General features: G+C 47.2%; 1 protein-coding gene across 3 annotated transcripts in view; it reads left to right on the top strand.

The window, feature by feature from the left end:
• ROR2 (receptor tyrosine kinase like orphan receptor 2) overlaps positions 1-21131 on the top strand; it is a 197798-nt gene that overhangs the window by 164554 nt on the left and 12113 nt on the right. For all 3 annotated transcript variants that reach the window (XM_023243262.2, XM_003995323.5, XR_002737778.2), the window contains exons 3-5: positions 4396-4683; positions 5527-5557; positions 20426-20553. In XM_023243262.2, coding sequence (XP_023099030.2) covers positions 4396-4683; positions 5527-5557; positions 20426-20553 — 447 coding nt within the window. The remainder of the gene's footprint in view (positions 1-4395; positions 4684-5526; positions 5558-20425; positions 20554-21131) is intronic.

The raw sequence follows: 21131 nt of genomic DNA, 5'->3' as shown, positions 1-21131 counted from the left end.
GGATATCAGCTCTTCACCATGACGTCTTAATTTCTTCCCAAAGGCTGTTTTAGGCATTCACCTAGGGAGGGTACTATGAGTTTAGTAAGTTACCATGGTATCTACCTATGGTTTTGGTCTCTCTAAGCTTCTGGTAGGGGCAGATATAAGACCCATGTCAAGGCAAGGGTGCCGTCCATGGAGATTCTGCCCTGTCCATTCCCAGCTAGATGAGGCTTTCGTATGCCTTCTCATCCAGAACCTCCAGGGGTTGGTGCTGGACATACAGACACGTTCTTTCCAGTCCTGATGCTCTCTTCCAACAATGCTTCATCTTGGGGTTGTCTCTGGTCTGCGCTGAGTTTGTTCTTGGGTGGGTTTGGTTCATCCCAAGAGAAACCATAGCTTCTCTTTGTCCTCTGCATTTTTAAGCAGGTGTCCCAGGTCCTGACTACACACTTAGAGCTTTTGACGAATGCCATTGTCCAGACCCTTCCTGGGTCCTGGGTACCGTGGGTCTTCTTGTAAGCTCCCAGGTGGCTCCAGTGTGAAGACAGAGCTGAGCTCCCTGGTTTAGATGGTGGAGGGTCAAGAAGAATTGGTTGAGAGCTCCACATACGGGCTGGATCACTGCACCGGATTCTCCTTTGCTGTCTGCAAACTGAGGAGGGTGTGGCTTCAGGGGTGAGTGTTCGTCTGTTGCCAGTGAAGGGGATCTAGAAAAATTGGACACCTCAGGCCCAGAAGAAATCGGTGGTGGCCTCACCCCAGGATTCCAGCAAATCTGAGGGTGGTTGCCAGCACCTGGGGAAGGATGCTTTCGACAGAGTGGTCCCTCCCCCACACCTGACACTTCCATCAACCCCACTGTACCCCCCACTTTTACCTGGTTTGTCCGACCTGGTCTCACCTTCCCCGTCCCTCCTCAGGAGCACTTGCTGACCCAGGACCACACTTGTGGTGTCGTGCGACCATCAGCACACTTCCGTTCCAAACATTTTTAGCACCCCACGGGGAGACCCCATACCCGTTAAGAGTCACTCTGTAAGTTCCCCATCCCCAGCCTCTGGCAACCATTCACCTGCTTTCTGCTTCTATAGGTTCACCTGATCTGGATATTTCATAGAAACAGACAGAGCCAAGAGTGCTTGAGTGATTAAGTCAATGGCGTAAGGTGTTTGCTTCCAGCACATGCGCGTCTCTTCAGGCCACGTTAGCTATTACGGCTGAAGCATCTAAAAAGGAAATACTGGCACCATCTCTGAATTAAGCCTTGTTCTGACTCCGGTAGATGGTTTCACGGCACCTTGCCGGGTGGGATGGGGTAACACCCTGCTCTCCGTGTCCTTGCACTGGGCAGGAGAGGCAGGAGTTCACGTTCCCTACTCTGACTTCTCAGAAAGGAGCCTTCTTGGGGAACACCGAAAGACTCATTGTCAGTCAGCAGTGCAGAAGCTGTCGGCGGGCAGGGTGAAGAATTAATTCCGTGTTTCCGTACCTATTTGATGGAAAAAAAAGATATTCTGGAGAAGCAGATACTGGGTCTGTTTGTGGTAATTGTGCAGCAATTACCAGCTGGCTTCTCCTCAAGTCTCCTCGGTGGTTCAAAAGGAACGATCCCCTTGACCTTCCTCTCTGACGTCTTCCCCCACTTCCCCCTCGCTTTCTAGATGAATGTATCCGTGTTGAAGAAGATCCTCCTGTATCTTTCAGGAGACGCAGCCCCGGCTGGTGGAGCTGTCCCAGGTGGATGTGTGCAAACGTCCTAAAAGTGGAGGGAGGCCGTGGGAGAAGTACCATCAACCTGATTCCCCTAGAGGGAGGAGATGAGAGCCAGTCGTGACCATCATGTCCCGGTCCCCAGATCCCCAGGGCCTGCTCCTTGTAGATGTTTTTGCTGATCAGCCCAGAGACGCCGATGCTCCTGTTCTACCCGAATACAGACCCGTTGCCCGTGCCTGCTGGGAAGCTGCGGTTTGTCACCGGGCTTTGGAGAAACTGTCATCAGTTTCTCCCATCAGGGGACATGGGAGTTCAGCTCACGCCCAAAAGAGAGCATTGTGATTTTAATGTGTCATTTGCTGTCTCCCATTCCGGCTTGATGACCACTTTATATGCCCCCCTGGTGCATTCATGTTATGCAAACCTTGACGAAGCATTTGAGTATCAAGCAACTTGGAAGTTTCCTTCGTATGAAACCCCCCGATTAAGCTGGGCTCTGGCCAGAACACCGTGACGTGGTGTCTTTATCCTAATCAGGGCGGTCCAGATTGTGTCGAAGTGACCGCTGCAGACTGTCAGATCGCATCGGGTTTAGTGTCCAAAGACTCAGGGTCTAAGGTGGGAGCCGCGGGAACCAGGGTTCCCCCAGCCCAGCTTGTGCAGTTGCATTTATGAAGAGTGTACGTCCAGAATGCCACCCTGCTTGGTTCGGCCTGTCTTTTCAGGGCGTTGTTCCACATTCCAGCTTTGTGTCCCTCCACGAGAATTCTCACCTGCAACTTACTTCAGTGCACTGAGGAAAGGGTTGGTTAGGAGAGAATCAAGGTAGGAGCTAAGGATGTGGTTAATGATGATTACTGCTAATTAGTGACACCTTTACAAACAGCTATGCCTCCACCCTCCCTTGTGAAGTAAGACCATCCCTTCGTCTTAAAACCCACAGCGTCCCCACCCCCTGCTGTCCCCTGCCACACAACGTCTAGGGGCCACCATCCATGCTGTGAAATGTACCCCAAGGGCCCACTAGAAATCCTGTCATTTGCCATCCAATTAAGGCAGTCCTAACAGATTTGTGCCCTCTTTCAATCTTTCAAACTCACTGCTTAAAAAAAGCGTAGGAACCCAAAGATTCAGAACGTGAATGTATTTTGTGGTCATTTTCAGAGTGCTCAATTATATTCCTTTGGTCTGAAGCGAGTTCATCTCATGATTGACCGTCTTGTCTGTCGAGCCTTAGTTTTGGTTTTTTTTTTACGTGTTGATGGAATTTAGCAGTGCACGTCCATCTCGAGTAATCTCTCAGTTCCTGACCCACACCAGGCGCGTACTCGCGTGTGCGCACACACACACACACACACACCCCTCTCCCCTGCCAACTGTTTCACTTCCTCTTGTTCACCAGCTGAGAATCCCGTCCCTGGATGGGTTGAACCCAACTGTCCAGCCCCGCTCCTGCTGCACCCCGCGTGGGGCTGTGCCCGGGTCCCCTGCTCCTGCCAGGGGTGCCGTGGGACAGAGCCTTCGGCAGCACTCGGCCTAGACACCTTTGTTCTGTCCCGGCCAGGGATTAGCTCATTTTTCAGTGTGTGTCTGTTTTGTCTGTTTTGGATTTTTCCTCATCGAAGCTTTAAGGTGCTGTGGCCGGAAGGGGGGATGGCCTTTCCGAGTGCGAATTACATCACGAGTCCCTGAGGTTGGATTAAGATCTAGGGTTTGCAGAGAGAAACACGGCTGATCTTCATTTTCGGGTTCCGTATTTTCGAGTTCACCCACTGCCTAACGTGTACGTGTAACCCCAAATCAGTACTCCTGGTGCACTGGGGGCATTTAGGCGTGCCCAGAGCCGTGAACATTTAGAGTTGCCCGATGCACACGTTCCTAGCTGAGGCCCAAGAAGGCGACACCCGTCTAATTGTCCCAGCTTCTACTGTAAACAAGGGTACTTTTTGGGGTCTGTATAGTCTTTTTTTCCCCTGCACTTTTGTGCTTTGTTTTGGTGATTTCGCAGCTTAGTTTTTTTAAACGTTTATTCATTTTAAGAGAGAGAGAGAGAGAGAGAGAGCAAGTAGGGGAGGGGCAGAGATGGAGGGAGCCACAGAATCAGAAGCAGGCTCCAGGCTCTGAGCTGTCAGCACAGAGCCCGATGCTGGGCTCAAACCCATGAACTATGAGATCATGACCTGAGCCGAAACAGGACGCTCAACCGACTGAGCCACCCAGGCACCCGGGTGATTTTGTAGTTCAAAATCCCCCCGGGGACAGTGCTGAAGGGCGGCCTAGCGTTCCTAAACACCAGAAGGCTGTGATGTGCCTCATGGTAGGAAACCACGTGTTAGATAAGCTTCTTTCAGGCATGAGTTAACAGCAGCGTCAGCCGTGGGCTCGGTGTCAGTGAATCAACAATACGTGTTAATAAGGCGTTTTTAAGCGGAAACACACAGAAAATGAGGTTATGCCGCGAATGATGAAAATACTGCGACCAGAGGCCCGAAGGAACCTGACGCTGTATTTCCCCGGGAGCGGTGGTTCAGTGTTTGCTGACGCATGTCTCTCAGAACATTCTAGAATGTAGTCCCCACCAGTGACAGGAACGGACTGTACTTATGAGAGAAAACGGAAGGCTTCCTCGCAGGCAGCCCTTTCTTCCGGCCCTCGCTCAGCTTTGCTGTTTTGTGACCGCTCTCTCCCCTGCAGGCTACTTTCTGAATTTTCTGGAGCCGGTGAACAACATCACCATAGTGCAAGGCCAGACGGCCATCCTGCACTGCAAGGTGGCCGGAAACCCGCCCCCCACCGTGCGGTGGCTAAAGAACGATGCCCCGGTCGTGCAGGAGCCGAGGCGCGTCATCATCCGCAAGACGGAGTACGGTTCTCGGCTGCGCATCCAAGATCTGGACACGACAGACACGGGCTACTACCAGTGCGTGGCCACCAACGGGATGAAGACCATTACCGCCACCGGCGTCCTGTTCGTGCGGCTCGGTGAGTCGGGGTGGCCCAGGCGTGTGGTTATCAGCCAGCAGCGCTCGCAGCCACGGAACAGGAGATTACTTTGCAGCCTGAAACCGAACACGCACGAGCCAGCAGAGAGGAAATCCATAAAACCATTTCCCCGGGGCCTTTCCCATTGTGCACGAGGTCCCGGCTTAACCTGTTAGCCATTTACTAGTCATAAAGGAAAACAGACACAGATGGAATGGTCTGTAAACCTGGAGTGCAGAAAATAACCCCAGACACAAAGGTGAGCTTCGAGGCGTAGGGGGAAGGCTGTGCGCCGGGTGGGGGAGGCCGGCCTCGCGTACCCCGAGACGGGGACACGGACACCCGCAGAAGCCTGGGCCCGGCTGAGAGGCAGAACCCAGAGCGGAGCGCATTGATGGTTCCACACACTTGTGCCCGTCACAGGTGGCGGGGAAATCACACGACCGGAGGGGACGCTTCCTCTCTCATCCCAGTTGTGAGATGGTCCCCACGGTGCCCCAGCCCTGTCACACAGGCTCCAGACCATCTGGGCCCCTGTTAGTAACCAGATCTTGTGAGTCAAGGTTGGATGAGCTGAGAGAGAGGGAAGACAGCGAAAACCCCAAAAATCCCTCTAGACGTTTCTGCACACACAGAGAGCGTCTCTTCCATATTTTGTGGTTTTTCATCGTCCCTGCCGTATAATCTTGGGCAGCAGCAAAGCCCGGGGCCCGAGGACGGCTCACCACAAATGAGTGCATTGGGCTGTGGCTGCCTTTACCATTGGCTGGTTTGGAAAAAAGTTTTATTCCAAATTATAAAGCATTAATAGCCTATCTTTTTTTTTTTTTTTTTCCTTTTTAGGTCCAACACACAGCCCAAATCATAACTTTCAGTAAGTATCTGTTTTCCTCGAACCATTTTCTCATTCCCTGAGGGTTTCCGTTATGTAAGAATCCGGGTTTTTCAATCCAGCAAGCACATGTCTTTGCCGAATTTGCTGGACGCTGGCTCGTCTTCACACAAGATGGCGACGTGCTGGCCTCGGGCCGGAACACTTCTGTTTTCCGTGGCTCAGGGTGAGGGAGGAATGTCTCAGAGCAACGATTGCTCGTTCCTTTCCGTGACCGTGACCCTACAAGGCTGGAGGGCGTGTGTGGGAGTACAGGCCAGGTTGCTGGGGCCACCCAGGACCCGGGCGTCCCGAGCACATTGGGAAACGGGGAGGCCGTTCCCACGGAAATCCCAGCACCGCCCCCAACCGCGTCACCTGCTGTGGTGTTTGATGCGTGTGGCCATCGTCCGGGGCACAGCTGTGAGTCTTTGGAGAAAAAGTCTGTGATTTCAAAGTGATTTCAAAAATATTGAAATTATTTTTTTATACTTGTAAACTTTATGTAAACATTCTATAACACAAACAGACACTATTGGGAAATAAGACACAAAATATAATTTATATGTAATCACAATGTAATTCTTAAACATGTAAATATCAACTATAGTCACATTTTATATAAAAATTTCAGCAATATTTTTGCATTTATTTTTTTCTCATTTTTAATTAAGGATCCATTTTAATTAAGGATGCATTTAATGAAGGACCAACTATTCAGGCCATCCAGGTCCAGTGAAAGTTTCCCCGGCCCACCCCCAGCCCGGGTACCAGGATCATGTCTCCCACTGGGTGGGTGCCAAATAAGGCCTCTCCGAGCGTTTAGCACACGCGTGTATCTGGAGCGTGGCTTCCTCTGGCTGCCGTGCACTTTTTTACCTAAAGGATATCACACTGGACATGTTTGATGCCCAGGACGTCAGTATATTTTAAACTTCCCGGGTTGTCCTTCTCCCTCTCTCTGTCCCGGGAGAAGCGTGTGATATTCCCACAGTGATGAGAATTTCCCTTGACCCACATCCACCGTGGCCTCCCTGTGTGTGTCCCGAGGCTGGCTGGTGTTTCTCTGGGGGACATTCTGAAGCGTAGACACGCAGGGGCACAGGATCACCTTTGATCGGTGATCTTGCCGAGTAGGTGTGCGCGGGTTCCTTCCCGGCCACGAAGGGAGGACCCGTTTCTCCCTAACTTCCAAGGTGATTCCCATAAATCTCTTCGTTGTTGCTACTCTGAAGGAGGAAGACTGGTATCGACTACTTTATTTTCCCTGCCACCAGTGACGTTTGCTCGCTGTTTCTGGACACTCATGTTTCCACTCTGTCGCCTGTCTCCTTGTCTTTGGCCACTGCCGTCACATTGTTCCTTCGTGATTTTTAGTTGATCACATAGAAATTAAAATTTTTCTGTCACTTATCAGTAGTCACCAGTGATTTTAAGGTGTTTGTATCAGGTCTTAAAGAACACCCCAATTTCCTTGAAGAATTCCGATGGTGTTTTTGATTGGAATTACAATGAACTGTAGGATAAAGTTGGTGGAAATTAACATCTAAATTGAACTGTTGTGTCAAGGACCATTTTCTTCATGCTTTGAGATGCTCTTTTCTTCCCTGACATTTTATTAGGAAAAAGAATTTCAAGCATATGGAAAAGCAGAAAGGATCTGACAATGAACATGGGATCCATATACCCACCAACCAGACCCTGCCGTATACATACACTTCACTGTGCTAACCTTACCACCCGTCTCTCCATCATCAATCCAACTTATTTGTTTAATGTGTTTCATGATCAGTTATAGGTATTTGTGTCTCTGTACGTAAATATTGCAGCGGGGAAATCATTGACAAGAGTTCAGTGACTGTGTCCCAGTCTTGTTTCTTCTTTTGGAGTTAAAACTGAGGGGGCGCCTGGGTGGCTCAGTCGGTTAAGCATCCGACTTCAGCTCTCGATTTGTGAGTTCGAGCCCCGTGTCAGGCTCTGTGCTGATGGCTCAGAACCTGGAGCGTGCTTCAGATTCTGTGTTTCCCCTCTCTCTCTCTCTCTGACCCTTCCCCACTCACACTCTGTCTCTGTCTGTCTCTCTCTTGAGAATAAATAGACATTAAAAAAAAAAACTTACATACAATGAAACACGCAGATCTTAAGTATCCCATTAATAAGGTGCAGCGAATGCTAAAAAATCTCTGTGGTGCAAACCCCATGTCCAGCCACAGAACATTCCTATCACTCTAGAAAGTTCCATCATGCAGCTTCTTAGGCAACTCACTTCCTCCTCGGGCAACCACTGTTCTGTTTTGTTTTGTTTTGTTTTTTTCTTTTTTCTACCATGGACTTGTTTAATGTGTTCTGGAACTTCATAGAAATGAAATCCTACAGCACATAGCCACTTAAGGCTGGCTTCTTTCACTTAACATAATGTTTTTGAGATTTATTTGTGCTGTGCCTGTATCGATAGACCACTGCGCTTTTTTGCTGAAGAATGTTCCACAGTATAACCATACCGGTTGGTTACCCACTTTTCTGTTGATGGATGCCTACGTAGTTTGCATCTTTTGACTATTTGGAGAAAGGTCCTAAGGATATTATCATCCACGTTTTGGTGGACATACATTTTAATTTGTGTTAGGTGAATACCTGGGAGGAGTGTGGCTCACAGGGTATTTGTGTGCTGAGTTTTGTAAGAAATACCAGACTTCTCCTTACAAGAAGAGAAAGACACATCAGAACTCTCTCTCTCTGCCATGTGAGGACACAACGACAAGGCGGCCATCTGCAAGCCAGGGGCTGAAGAGGCCAGCACTTTGATACTGAACTTGTCAGCCTCCGGAACTATGAGAAGTCAGGTTACCCCATCTGGGCCATTTGTCACAGCAGCCTAAGCTGACACATACATCCGCCTTATTCCCGGACCGTGTCTTTTAGATCTCCTGGCCATTGTCTTTTTATTCCTCCATCCGGATTTTTGTCAGTTTGTGTTTTATTAGAGTTGCATAGAAATCCAGTTTTTGCTGTTACTTTTTCAGACACAGAGGTGACTGTGTAGTTTCTCTCCTTTGAACGTACTATGTTGCATAGTAGAACTCCTTGAGTTGGGGAGCTTTACAGTTCGAGCCTGAAATCCCTCGGTCGGGGGGAGTTATTCTTTGAGGAGGCTGCTGAATTGATCTGCTGCGTTGTGGTGGCAGATGACCTTCTGTAATCGGGCACCTGGTGGTCGGGGGTACCCACGCTTGACCATGATCACGGGTCTCTAGACTAACCTCCACCTCCTTGTGGCATCTCTGAAGTTAACCAAAACCAGGACAGAAAGAGGGGGAAATCAGTGGGCTTAAGCCAGATGTGTCCACACGTTCTCCATTTTCGTCCCTGGAGTGTCACCCGCTCTTCCCACCTGTGACTCCTCTCTTGGGCCATTTCCTGAGGCTCTTTCCTTGTTGGACAAGCGGGGTGCTGGGGCCTCCAAGTGGGGAGCTGAGCGGTGAGTAATAGCGGAGACTTGGCCGATCCCCGAGTGCCGCGGGTCAGCGTTGGGACGTGCTGCTGTCCGGAAACACGAGCAGGGACGGCCGCAGTGACTCCCATCCAAGGTCACGCCCCCAGCTGCTGCCCGCACGCACCCACACGCCCAGACTCTGGCGGTTCGCCGGACAGCGGTTCATGTGTGTCCGGGGAGGTAGAGGGATTTACTACCCTTAAAACATTGCTCTTCCTTTCATCTTTTTGGAGGGAGGGTGTGGAGGGTGTGTATATGGGGAACAAAGCCTTTCAGAACAGGCTGTTAGCCCACAGAGGCAAGTTCAAAGACAGGGTTATTATAGCTTACTCAGGTAGCAGCCTGGGGAACGTGAGGGGATTAATGCAACACTTGCGTGTCTCACGTTTCATATGTGGGTTGCATTTTTATCTGCTGTCTTAAAAAGTGGCTCGTGTTCATGACTACAGACCCGTACGCACACCATGGGGTAGCCCGGTGGCATGGCCGCACGGTGGCGGGGTGGCCCCCGAAACCTGCACGTGAGAACTTCCGTGTTTCCTGTGTTGCTGTCCCGGGCCGAGTTCATGGGCCACAAAGTGTGTGCACGCATAATGGGCTTCAACAAACACTGCTTAATGGAAGATGTGTTGTTGTTCTGGACAAATACCATTTATGTTCGTTATTGGCCCCTGGGAAACCGTCTTCCTTGGGGCTGCGTCCTGAGCCCCTTTATTTTCTTACTTCGCAAACTGCAGGTGACTCTGAGGCTTCGGCTACTCACCACCCAAATGCTCGTGGCCCTGGAATCCCCACTTCCAGGCCCCCAACCTCAGCCATGGGCATCTCCAGGCGGGTGACTCAGAGGCACCCCACGGTTGGCGTGTCTAAACAGAACTCGGCTGTCTGCTCCCTCCAACTGCTTCCACTGGTATTTTTAGGGAACTGTCATAACCGAGTTCAAACTTTATCCTAATTACGGGAAAATAGCACTATGAAAAAAACACAAAACCTGAGACTGCCAAGCCAGTGATTAAAAATGACTTCAGGAGAAACCAAGCTGCCTTAACCGTTGGTAAGTAAACTAGCTCAGGCAGAAGGCTGACGCAGAGCATTTGATGTTAAAGCCATTAAACCACCGACCTAATCAAACTGAGTTGTTGGGAGGAGAGAAGCCAGCCTGATTTGTTTTTTTTTTTTTTTCTCCATGACTTCTCATTAACGATAGGTTCCATTTCTTGGAAAACGTAACTCCCGGAATCCCACAGCGCGGAACTTGAATAAAAGATAGGAAGGTAGTTCATTTTAAGAGTGGACGATGTGGGTAACAAGTGACTGAAGAGATCATCGTGGGTAAAGTAGTTAGAGAACACGCACACTCTCCTTCATTCAGACCACGCAGGCGACACAGGCGAAGACGTTTGCGCTTTAGCGGCAACGAGAGTATTAGCACTGGACGTGTAGTAACACATTTAACGCTCCCACTTAGCCTTTTGTTTTCACTTAAGCCCATGCATTAGCTGGTATGCCCTATGATGCGTGGATGAATGCTTTTTACACACCGACCTCCAAAGTCATCCAAGGAAATACCAACCTTCCAAGGTTGGCCCGGGAGGGGCCAGCCCCGTGAACACAGTAGAGGAGAATTACACTTAACTTCTCGGTAAACCGGTAACGCCGGAGCCGCCGTTTCTCCGCCTCTGGACGCCGCGTGTGATCCTGGCCTTAGAGAGGGCCATGGCAGAAGTGAGTATTTCTAAGAGGTGCTGCAGACTTGAGTTTGTATCACATGAATTTGGGTGTCGGGCGTGTTCGTTTGGATCATGTGGACGCTTTTGCCGCATCTAATACGATGTCAGTATAATTGGAGGCTAGGAGCATTTCGTCTTGGATTCAGAAATATAAAACACAGTGTTTCATTTTTAAGGAAATCATTCATTCTTTTAACAGATTTATATTGAGGGCCTAGGATGTGCCAGGCCTTACTCAGGGTGTTGGGGATACGACAATGAAGGAAACAGACAGACACTAAAAATTCCTGCCATGGGGTGCTTACATCCTCTGGGGAGACCCTTGGGTCTGGCTTCTTTCATGGAATGTAATATCTGAATGATTGTTCCTGTGGTTTATTCCTGTTTATTGGTGATAACTATTCTGTTTTATGAAGATACTACAATACGTTTATTCACCTGTTGATGGAAGTTTGGGTTCCACTTCGGGGCAGTTACAATTAAGGCTGCTATGAACGTTCGTGTTCGAGTATTTTTGTGAGCATGTTTTCATCTCTCTAGAATGCATCCTGGCCGTGCGATTACTGGGTCAGATGATAATGTGTACCTAAGTCATAAGGAATCGCCAGACTCTTCCCCAGAGTGCTCTTTCCATTTTCACACTGCCACCAGCAGTGTGTGAACGTTCCAATTATTCCACGTCCACGCCGACGTGTGGCCTCGTACGATTTTAGCCATTCATCATCTTGTGTTGTGATGATTCACGGGGGTTTAACTTACATTTTCCCATCACCAAAAGTGGGCCGTCTTTTCAGGCCACACTTTTGTGAAGTGTCTGTTAGGCTTTTGTCCAGTTTTACTATGGTATCTTCCTATTTAGGTATAGGAGTTCTTTATATATTCTGTATATGATTCCTTTGTCAAATATGTAAAATATCTTCTCCCAGTCTGTGGTTTGCTTTTTTATTTTTGTAGTGCTGTCTTTTGATGAACAGGAAGATTTAATTCTGGTAAGTCTGTCATTTTTTTTTTCTTTTATGTGTCGTGTCTGAGAAATCTTTGCCTTTCCTTGTCTCAATACTATAAAGACATTCTCCAGTGTTTTCTTCTATAAATGCTATAGTTTTAGCTTTTATGGTTAGGTCTGTGATCTATCTCAAAAGCAGTTTTTGTGTACGGTAAGAGTTATGGGTTCAGGTTTATTTTTTCCATACAAATATCCAGTTCTTCCAATATTGTTTTTGAAACGATTGTATGGTCCTCCTCAAATGCCTTAGTGCCTTTATTGAAAATCAGTTGACCACAGGTGAGCATCTATTTTGAGATTCTGTATCGCGTCCTATTGCCCTGTCCTCATATCCCAACATGACATTGTCTCGACGGTTGCAACACGGTAAATCGTACAATCAGATGGTGTAAATGCACCCTCATTCTTCCTCTCTTTAATGATTGTTGTGGCCATTCTAGTACCTTTGCATTTGCAAGTAAATTCTAGAACCAGTTTGTCAATTTCTACAAAAGTATGTGCTGGGATTTTTTTTTTTTAACTTTTCATTTTGAAATTGCTTCAAATGTACAGAAAAGTTCCACGAAGAGTAATACGTAGTCCCAGATCTCTTTCCCCAGGCTTATCCTTTCTCATTTGATTTATCACTTGCCCGTGCATGTTTGTAAGTGTTACTTTTCCTGGGCCAGTTGAGAAGTGGTTGCATTCATCACACCCTTTTCCCCTTAATACTTCTGTGCGTATTCCCTAAGATCAACCGTATTTCCTTACAGAACAGCAGCTTCAAATTCAGGGTGTATGTCAGATTGGCATCACTCTCCAGTTGCCTTCATGGCCTCAGTGATTCTGTGGAGACCCCCTCCCTGGGACAGAATGCCCCCCGTATTGCTTTAGTGAGGAACAGTTCCTCAGCCTTTCACGACATCGAAATGTTTGACACGTGCAAGGCAGTTATTGTACAGAACGTCCCTGGACTGGGATTTGGCTGATATTTATGATGTTATGACTATGATGTTAGATTCTGGCCATGCATTTTTTTTACTTAAAAGCGGATCAAGTGATGTTTCCTTTTCAGGGTCTTGTATCCGGAGGTACATGATGTCAGTCTGCCCCTTACTGGTGCTGTTAATTGTGCCCACTTGGTTCTTTTCTTTTTTAAAAAAAATTTCTCATGATAGAGTTATTTTTCACTGCATAAGTGAAACTAATTTGGAAGAAAATCCTGCTAGGATTTTGATGGGTGGGATTGCACGTTGGGAGAATGGACTCCTTAAAGCCATTGAATGGTCCACCCTGTGAATATGGTAGATGTTTCTATTTCTGTCCCTTTTCTTTCTCTCTACAGTGTTTTGAAGTTTTAAGTGTGGAGGTCTTGTATGTATCTTATTCGGTTTTCTCCTAAGTATCTCACCATTTTGAAGTGTATAATCCAATGGTGTTAAGTACATTCACACTCTTATGTGGCTGTCTGTCCTCACCATCCATTTTCAGAACTTTTTCATCTTTCCAAACTGAAACTCTGTATCCATTAAACAATGACACCCCATTTTCCCTTCCCCCTAATTCTTAGCAACCACAATTCTACTTTCTGTCTCTATGAATCTGACTACTCTCTTGTGTGCTTTTAACATGATTGTAAATGACATTTTAAAAAAACTTTCATTTGCTAATTGTTAAGTATAGGAAAACGATTGTATTGACTTAGTCCTACGGTTTTACTAAATCTGTACTAGTTTTAGTAGTTTAAATTTTTTTTTTAATGTTTAGTTATCTTTGAGAGATAGAGAGAGTACAGGTGGGGGAGAGGTAGAGAGAGAGAGGGAGACACAGAATCCGAAGCAGGCTCCAGGCTCTGAGCTGTCAGCACAGAGCCCGATGCAGGGCTCAAACCCACGAACTGCGAGATCATGACCTGAGCCAAAGTCAGGTGCTTAACCCACTGAGCCACCCAGGCGCCCCTATTTTTAGTAGTTTAAAAATATATTCCTCACAGGGGCACCTGGGTGGCTCAGTCGGTTGGGCATCTCACTTCGGCTCAGGTCATGATCTCACAATTCATGGGTTCGAGCCCCGCATCGGGCTCTGTGCTGACAGCTCAGAGCCTGGAGCCTGCTTCGGATTCTGTGTCTCCCTCTCTCTCTCTGCCCCTTCCCCGCTTGTGCGCTCTCTCTCTCTCTCTCTCTCTCAAAAATGAATAAACGTTATAAAAATTAAAAAATATATATGTATACATATTACTTAGCATCTCCTATGTAAATTACGATATCAGCTGTGAGTGAAAGAAGTTTTATTTCTTTCTAATCTGTAAGTCATTTATCCAAATACCATTTATGTGTCTGTTTATCGGTGGATGGATGGATTGATTATTTCCTGTTCATAATGGTTAAGATTTCCACAGCAATTTGGATAGAATTGGTAAGAACAGACAGTTTTGTCTTTTTTGATGTCTGTGGGGAAAGTGTTCTGTATTTCACCATTAAGTAGCATATTCACTGTAGGCTTCCGATAGATGCCCTTTTTATTAGATTAAGAAAGCGACTGTTGAGACTTTGGGTAATGAATGAGGGTTGACTTTGTCAACTGCTCTTTCCCTATCAACCGAGATTATTACATGGTTTCCCTCTTTGTCTGTGTGCTTTTGGTTACTGGTTTTTAAGTGTTGAAATAACCTTGTATTCTTGGTTAGCGGAGTTCGTTCATTACCCAAGTCTCTGTTATCAAAAAGAAAATAAGTAAAATATAAAAAATAAAAAACTTGGCTGGGTCCAATTTGCTTTGGTTTTGTGAAGCATGGTGCCCATTTGGTCAAGGGCATTTTGGTCTATAATGTCCTTGGGCATCCTTGTCAGGCATTAGTATCATTTTACCTTGTAAAGTAAATTAGGAAGTATCTTCCTCCTTTATGTTCTGAATGAGTTTGTGTAAAATTGCTGTTTTTTTCTTAAATGTTTAGCAGAAGTCACCAGTTTCTATTGTTTGGGGCTGGGGTTTTAATCGTGGGGAGGTTTTTTAATTATAATTTCAAATTTCCTTAAGACATTTAGGTCTATTCTGAGTTTTTATTTCCGTTCCCATTAATTTTAGTGTATTGTGTTTTTCAAGGAGTTTGCCATATTTTTCTAAGTTATTGGATCTGTGTTCACATATTTGTTCATAATATTTCTTATTATCTTTCAACATCTGTAGAGTCTTTGGTGATGCCCCTTTCGCAATCATGATATCGGTAATGTGTGTTTTTCTCTTTTTCTTGATCAGTTTTTCTAGATATAAGCAATTCCGTTACTTGGTTTGGAGAACCAACTTTTGGCTTTATTGATTTTTCTATTGTTTCTTTTCTATTTTATTAATTTCTGCTCTCATCGTTAGTATTTTCTAATTACTTCAGGCTTAACTTGGTATTCTTTTTCCAACTTGTTAAGATGCAAAAGCTTGTCTAAGCATTTAAAGCTATAAATTTCTCTTTAATTACTGTTTTAGCTGCATTTCACAATTTTTAGTAGCCTGTTTTCATTTTTCATATTTTATATTTTCATATTTCATTTAAAATCCCATTTAATTTTCCTGGGTTCCTGGGTGGCTCAGTCAGTTAAGCATCCCAACTCTTGATGTTGGCTCAGGTCAAGGTTTCATGGAACCATGAGATTGAGCCCAGCATCTGCACAGAGCCTGGATGGGATTCTGTCTCTCTCTCTCTCTGCCCCTCCCCCTCTCGTTCTCTCTCTCTCTAAATAAATAAATAAATAAATAAATAAACAAACTTTAAAAAATAAAATAAAATAACATTTAATTTTTCTTGTATTTTATTTTTTGAGCCCAAGGATTATTTAGAAATGGGCTCTTCAATTTTAAAATATTTGCAGAGTTTCTAAATAGGTTCTTGTTACTGATTTCTAATTTAACTCAACGTGATCTGAGATTTGTGGCTCCAGTTCTATTAACTTTATTGTGATTGATTTTACGGCAAGAATATGGTTGGTCTGGGTGAATGTGTCGTGCGCACTGAGAAGCACCCATGCTGTCTCATTGAGTATATTGTTCTCCAAACGTCCATTAGGTCAAGGGGGGTGGCCAGCGTTTCCACCATTGTTTCTTCACTGATTTTTTGTCTAGTTTGATTAACTACTGACAGACAGGTGTTAGTATTTCAACTATAACTGTGCATTTTTCTGTTTTGTCCTCTAGTCCTGTCAATTCTTGTTTATGTTTTGTTGTGTTGTTTTAGATGTTTATTTTGAGAGCGAGTGGGAGACAGAGAGAGAGAGAAAGAAAAAGCATGATTGGGGGAGGTGCAGAGAGAGAGAGAATCCCCAGCAGGCTCCACAGTGTCAGCAAAGGGCCCCACGTGGGACTCGATCTTATGAACCATGAGGTCATGACCTGAGCCGAAATCAAGAGTCAGACGCTTGACCGGCTGAGCCCCCCAGGCATCCCTTGCTGATATATTTTGAAGCTCTGAAATTAGATGCATTCGTATTTACCTCTTTTTGGTTAATAGACCCTTCTGTTTGAAAGATGTTTCTGCTGAGTGTGGAATTGCAGGTTTACGATTTATTTTCTGTGCTGGTGCATGGAAGCTGTCATCCTCTTTTGTGTTGTTTCCGATGAGGGGCCAGCCATTATTTGTCATGTTGCTCTGCCTCTATTTATCTTAGGTTTTGCGCAGGTTGACTGTGATGTGAGCAGGTGTGATTTTCTCGGTGTTATCCTGCTCGCTCTTCCCTGACATTGCTTAGTCTGTTACTGTTTTTTTAATCAACTCTGGGAAAATGTTGGGGATTATTTCTTCAAACCTTTTTCCTGACCCCTTGCATCTGTCTTCTCCTGGGGCTTGATGGCACATCAGTTAGACCCATTGTATTTGCCCACAGCTCACTGAGGCTCTGGTTATCGTTTGTAAATCTTTTGGTCTGTCTCTGTTTCAGGTTGGAATTTTTTTTAAATTTCTTTATTTATTCTGAGAGAAAGAGTGTAGGTAAGGGCAGAGAGGGAGGGAGAGAGAGAGAGAGAGAGAGAGAGAGAGAGACAGAGAGAGAATCCCCAAGCAGGCTCTGCACTGTCAGCACTGAGCCCGATATGGGGCTCGAACTCACGAGCTGTGAGATCATGACCTGAGCCGCAGTCGGGCGCTCAACCGACTGAGCCACCCAGGCACCCCAAGTGTCCGTGTCTTCTGAAACTACCTGTATCTTCATTACACTTTGTTCCATGCACTGTTTACCGCACTTAGAGCTCCTTAAAGCCCTGGTCTGCCAAGTCTAACATCTGGATCGTCCTTGGGTTTGTTTCTCTTGACCCTGGGTTATAAGCTTTCCTGTTTCTCCACGTGTTTGGTAATTTTTCTTTGTATACCAGATACTGTAGTTTGTGCTCTAGATTTTGTTACGTTCCTCTGAAGAGTGTTTTGTTACGGCAGCCTATTAGGTTGCTGTCGGGTCACCTGAAACTTAGGGAGTTTCAGGCTTTGTAAAAGCGATTTATCTCCATTTATTCTTTGTGCTTTTGCTCTTTCCTGCTCTCCCCCCATTCCACTATGCCGGAGAGATAGCCTCCTCTGCTTCACTCCATCAGACAGCCCATTTAATGCAGGCTGACCCTTTCATAATAAGAACAACAATTAGGAAAACGGTGTTACCACAGTTTTAGCAAAAAACTGTTTGGGGGGGGAAGTTACCTTCCTACATAATGTGTAACTACATTGGAATTTTGACACTGATTGCCTTTCAATTTCAAGGGAGCCTACTTCCCTTTAAAGGTCATTAATTGACGGTGCCTGGGTGACTCAATCAGTTAAGCATCCAACTCTTGATCTCAGTTCAGGTCTTGATTTCAGGGTTGTGAGTTCAAGCCCTGCAGCAGGCTCCACGCTGGGCATGCAGCTTACTGGGGGTGGGGGGGGGGGGAAGAAAAGGTCATTCATTTCTCATATCCAGGAATTTTTCCATGTTTTTCTTCAGACTAATTTTTACGTGTGTACCATTGAGGGGAAGGTACCTGCCATCAGCCCATCATCTTCTCTGCCTTTTGCGGAAAACACTTTCTGTCCTTCCTCCGTTTCTTCTCAATCGCCTACTCCTTCCCTTGCTTTTTGTTTTTTTAATCCAATATTGTAGTTACTCATGTCTCCCTTCCTTGACCATGAATCTGCAGGTGTGTAAGTCTCTTCTTCATCTGTGTCATTAAGCCTTAGATTAGTGCCTGGGACATTAGGAATGTAGGAGATCCCCAAAATTGCATTTCCGTAACATTGAGGTTCTGCGATTTGGTACTCGGGTCTGTTTCACTTGCGTGGTTTAAGGGATTTTACAGATGACGGCGTCTGTCTCGGTGCTTCTCTTTTGTCTTTGAGTGGCCAGTTGTACACACTTTTCCAGCTCTGTCACTCTTCAGAGGTCCCCAACTCTGCCCCGTAAAGATAAGATAGAACTGTGCTTGAAACTAGAAAGTAATTCCCGCTTATTGTACCATAATTCAGAAACCCGAAGCATGTCATCTTCCAACCACTTCTGTTTGTGTTTTCGGACGTTCTCTGCAGTTCAGATTAGACGCCCCCTGAGCTGAGTTAGCAGTGGATGGGACACAGTGGCCTCGAGCCCCTTCTCAGCGTATCTTGCCCGCCCGCTGCTCCTTCCCTCATTCTGGGGGCACCTGACAGGGGCCAGGAAGAAGCCCACGGCAGAGGACCACGCTCTCTATGCCTTGACTCTTGAAGCGGAGGAAAGAAAGTGCTCGCTTTGTGGGGTCGCCCCCGGGGACCGGCTGCATCAAGTCCCCTAACCTGGGAGTAGGTGACGGTAAACAGAGCACGCGCCTCTCAGCGATTTCCCCGGCACAGTGTGCGAGCACCCCGAACCGAGCTGCGGCGACTCGTAGCGCACACCCCGGGGCAGAGTCGACCTGCCCTTCGGTGCGTTTGGTGAGCGTGGGCATTGGCTTTAATTTCATCAGCACTTAACTCGGCTCAAGGGGCTGGGGCTGGGGTGTGTGTGCTGGTGTGTACGGCCAGCACGCGTGCTGGGCCATTTAAACTATATTTGAGGAATCCTTGACCCGAAGAAATGATGGTTGAGCGAGCTCACGAGAAAGGGCATCCCGCTGTGGTTGGCATCACAGTCTCTTTGTTTAGATTATTTATGCCTCCAGCTTCCTTTCTTTGAGAGAGAAAGAGCTTCTGCAGGTGCCGAGGGGGGAGAGAGCCAGAGGCGGCTGAAGAGAGGGTGTACCGCCGGGTCCTTTGTCTCCACTGTTAGGAGCGTCCAGAAGTTACATCTGGGAGGGAGCTAAGATAGGGATTTTTAAGTCCATTTGGCGGAATTGGACAACACAGAATTTCAACGGGCGGTGGTCTGCATCAGCGCAGGGTGAGATGACGAGGAAAACAACTGACGTAATTACAGGCCTAAGGCGTTTGCTAGAAGCTTGCCCGGGGAGCCCCAGGCCCCTGTCCTTTGCTCCCCAGCAGGTGGGCAGTCCTCATGTATCTGCTGTGGGAGAGCTTCCACTCTCTCCTGGGAGCATCCTCAGGGCCCCTTGAAAAGCGTCTGGGTCCTCAGAATGCCTGATCCCGTGGGCTGAAGGCAGGACTGACAGGTTCTGCAGGAAGGAATGTGACACAGACTCCAGCGGTGGCAGGGGGTGGGGGCGTGCTCGTGGTGGGCATGTGCAGGCTGTTCCCCTTGGGCCCCGGGGCAGGAGTCAGACTGGGGGACCCAGAGGGAGGGCCGTGCCTTTGCCCAGCACCCCCCCCCGCCTGTCCCCCATGTTCCTACGTGTGGTCTGTGCCACCTGCAGCACCCACACATCCACGGTCTCCCCGTTAGTTCCATCTTGCGTTAGTGTGGTGCATTTGTTACGATCGATGGGCCGGTTTCAGTACATGATGATCGACTCAAGTCCGTAGTATTCGTTAGCATTCACTCCTGGTGATGGACATTCTGCAAATTTGGACAGATGTTCAGTTGACTCTCGAACAACACGGAGATGGGGACACTGACCCCCCGCATGGTTGAAAGTCAGTGTATAACTTCTGACTCCCCCGCCAGAAGTTGACTACTAATAGCCTACTGTTGACCGGAAGCCTGTCGTATGTATTATATACTGAACTCTTACCATAAAGTAAGCTACAGAAAAGAAAATGTTACCAAGAAAATCCTAAGGGAGGGCACCTGTGTGGCTCAGTCTGTTGAGTGACTCTTCATTTCAGCTTGGGTCATGATCTCGGGGTTCGTGGGTTCGAGCCCCGCGTCGGGCTCTGTGCTGACAGCATGGAATCTACTTGGGATTCTCCCTCTCGCTCTGCCCCTCTCCCTCTCACATTCTCTCTTTCAAAATAAATACACTTTGAAAACATCACAGGGGAGAGAAAACACATTTTCAGCACTTTGTTTCTGGCACTGAATAATATTCCTCTGTCTGGATGGACCACAATTTATTTGTCCGTTCACCTACTGAAGGATAGCTCGGTTACTTCTGAGTTTTTGGCAGTTATAAATACAACTGCAATCAACATTTATGGGCAGATTTTCGTGTGGTCCTTTTCAATCCATTTGGGTAAATACCGGGGAACGAGATGGCTAGATCATAAGGTATGGATTTTCAAGGGAAAAAAAAAATCTTGAAGGATACCCGAGATCTTCTGGTGTGCTCACAGACTGTGTCTTTCCCAGAGACGACTACCACGAGGACGGATTCTGCCAGCCTTACCGGGGGATCGCCTGTGCGCGCTTCATCGGGAACCGGACCATTTATGTGGACTCCCTCCAGATGCAGGGAGAGATTGAAAATCGAATCACAGGTAGGAGCCCGACATCTTTGCGGTGAGACAGTGAGCACCCGCTTGTGTTTGCCAGTTACTCGCTCGGACAGTCAGTCCCTGTTCTGTGTTCTTGGCGATGGAAAGGCGGAGACCTTTATTAGAAGCATTTGGAGTCGCCATTGTGGTTTGATCCAGAATGTCCCCATTGGTGCGCTCAGATTGCCTAGAATATACGTCTGATTCGTCGAATCGGGCCAACCAGATGGGTCCCAAGTCTTGCCTTGTCCTGTCCTCACTGCATCGTCAGGGCCTCCTGTCCCTGGGCTGGCCACACTGCAGGCGGGCCGGTGCCCACGGCGTTCCGTCACTTGACTTCTTTGTTCCGCCTTTCCTGACTCTTGTGCCGTCTCGGACTTGTGCTTGGTTACTAGGGCCACAACTGCGCTGTTTGGGAGAGAGGTTTGCAGGTTGGCGGTGGTGCGTGGGGACCCTGCACCATCAGACCGAATCAGCCTTCGGGTTTTCAGGTGCCTCTTCGCAGCACGAACAGCGTAGCCGATCATTCAGCATGAAGCGGCCGGCTCTCTGTCTCTTTGGGAGTTAGCATTTCTGGTGGG

This window comes from Felis catus, chromosome D4 (genome assembly GCF_018350175.1).
Source record: "Felis catus isolate Fca126 chromosome D4, F.catus_Fca126_mat1.0, whole genome shotgun sequence".
In the NCBI taxonomy this organism is placed as follows: Eukaryota; Metazoa; Chordata; class Mammalia; order Carnivora; family Felidae; genus Felis; species Felis catus.
This window is presented reverse-complemented; position numbering and strand designations above follow the sequence as displayed.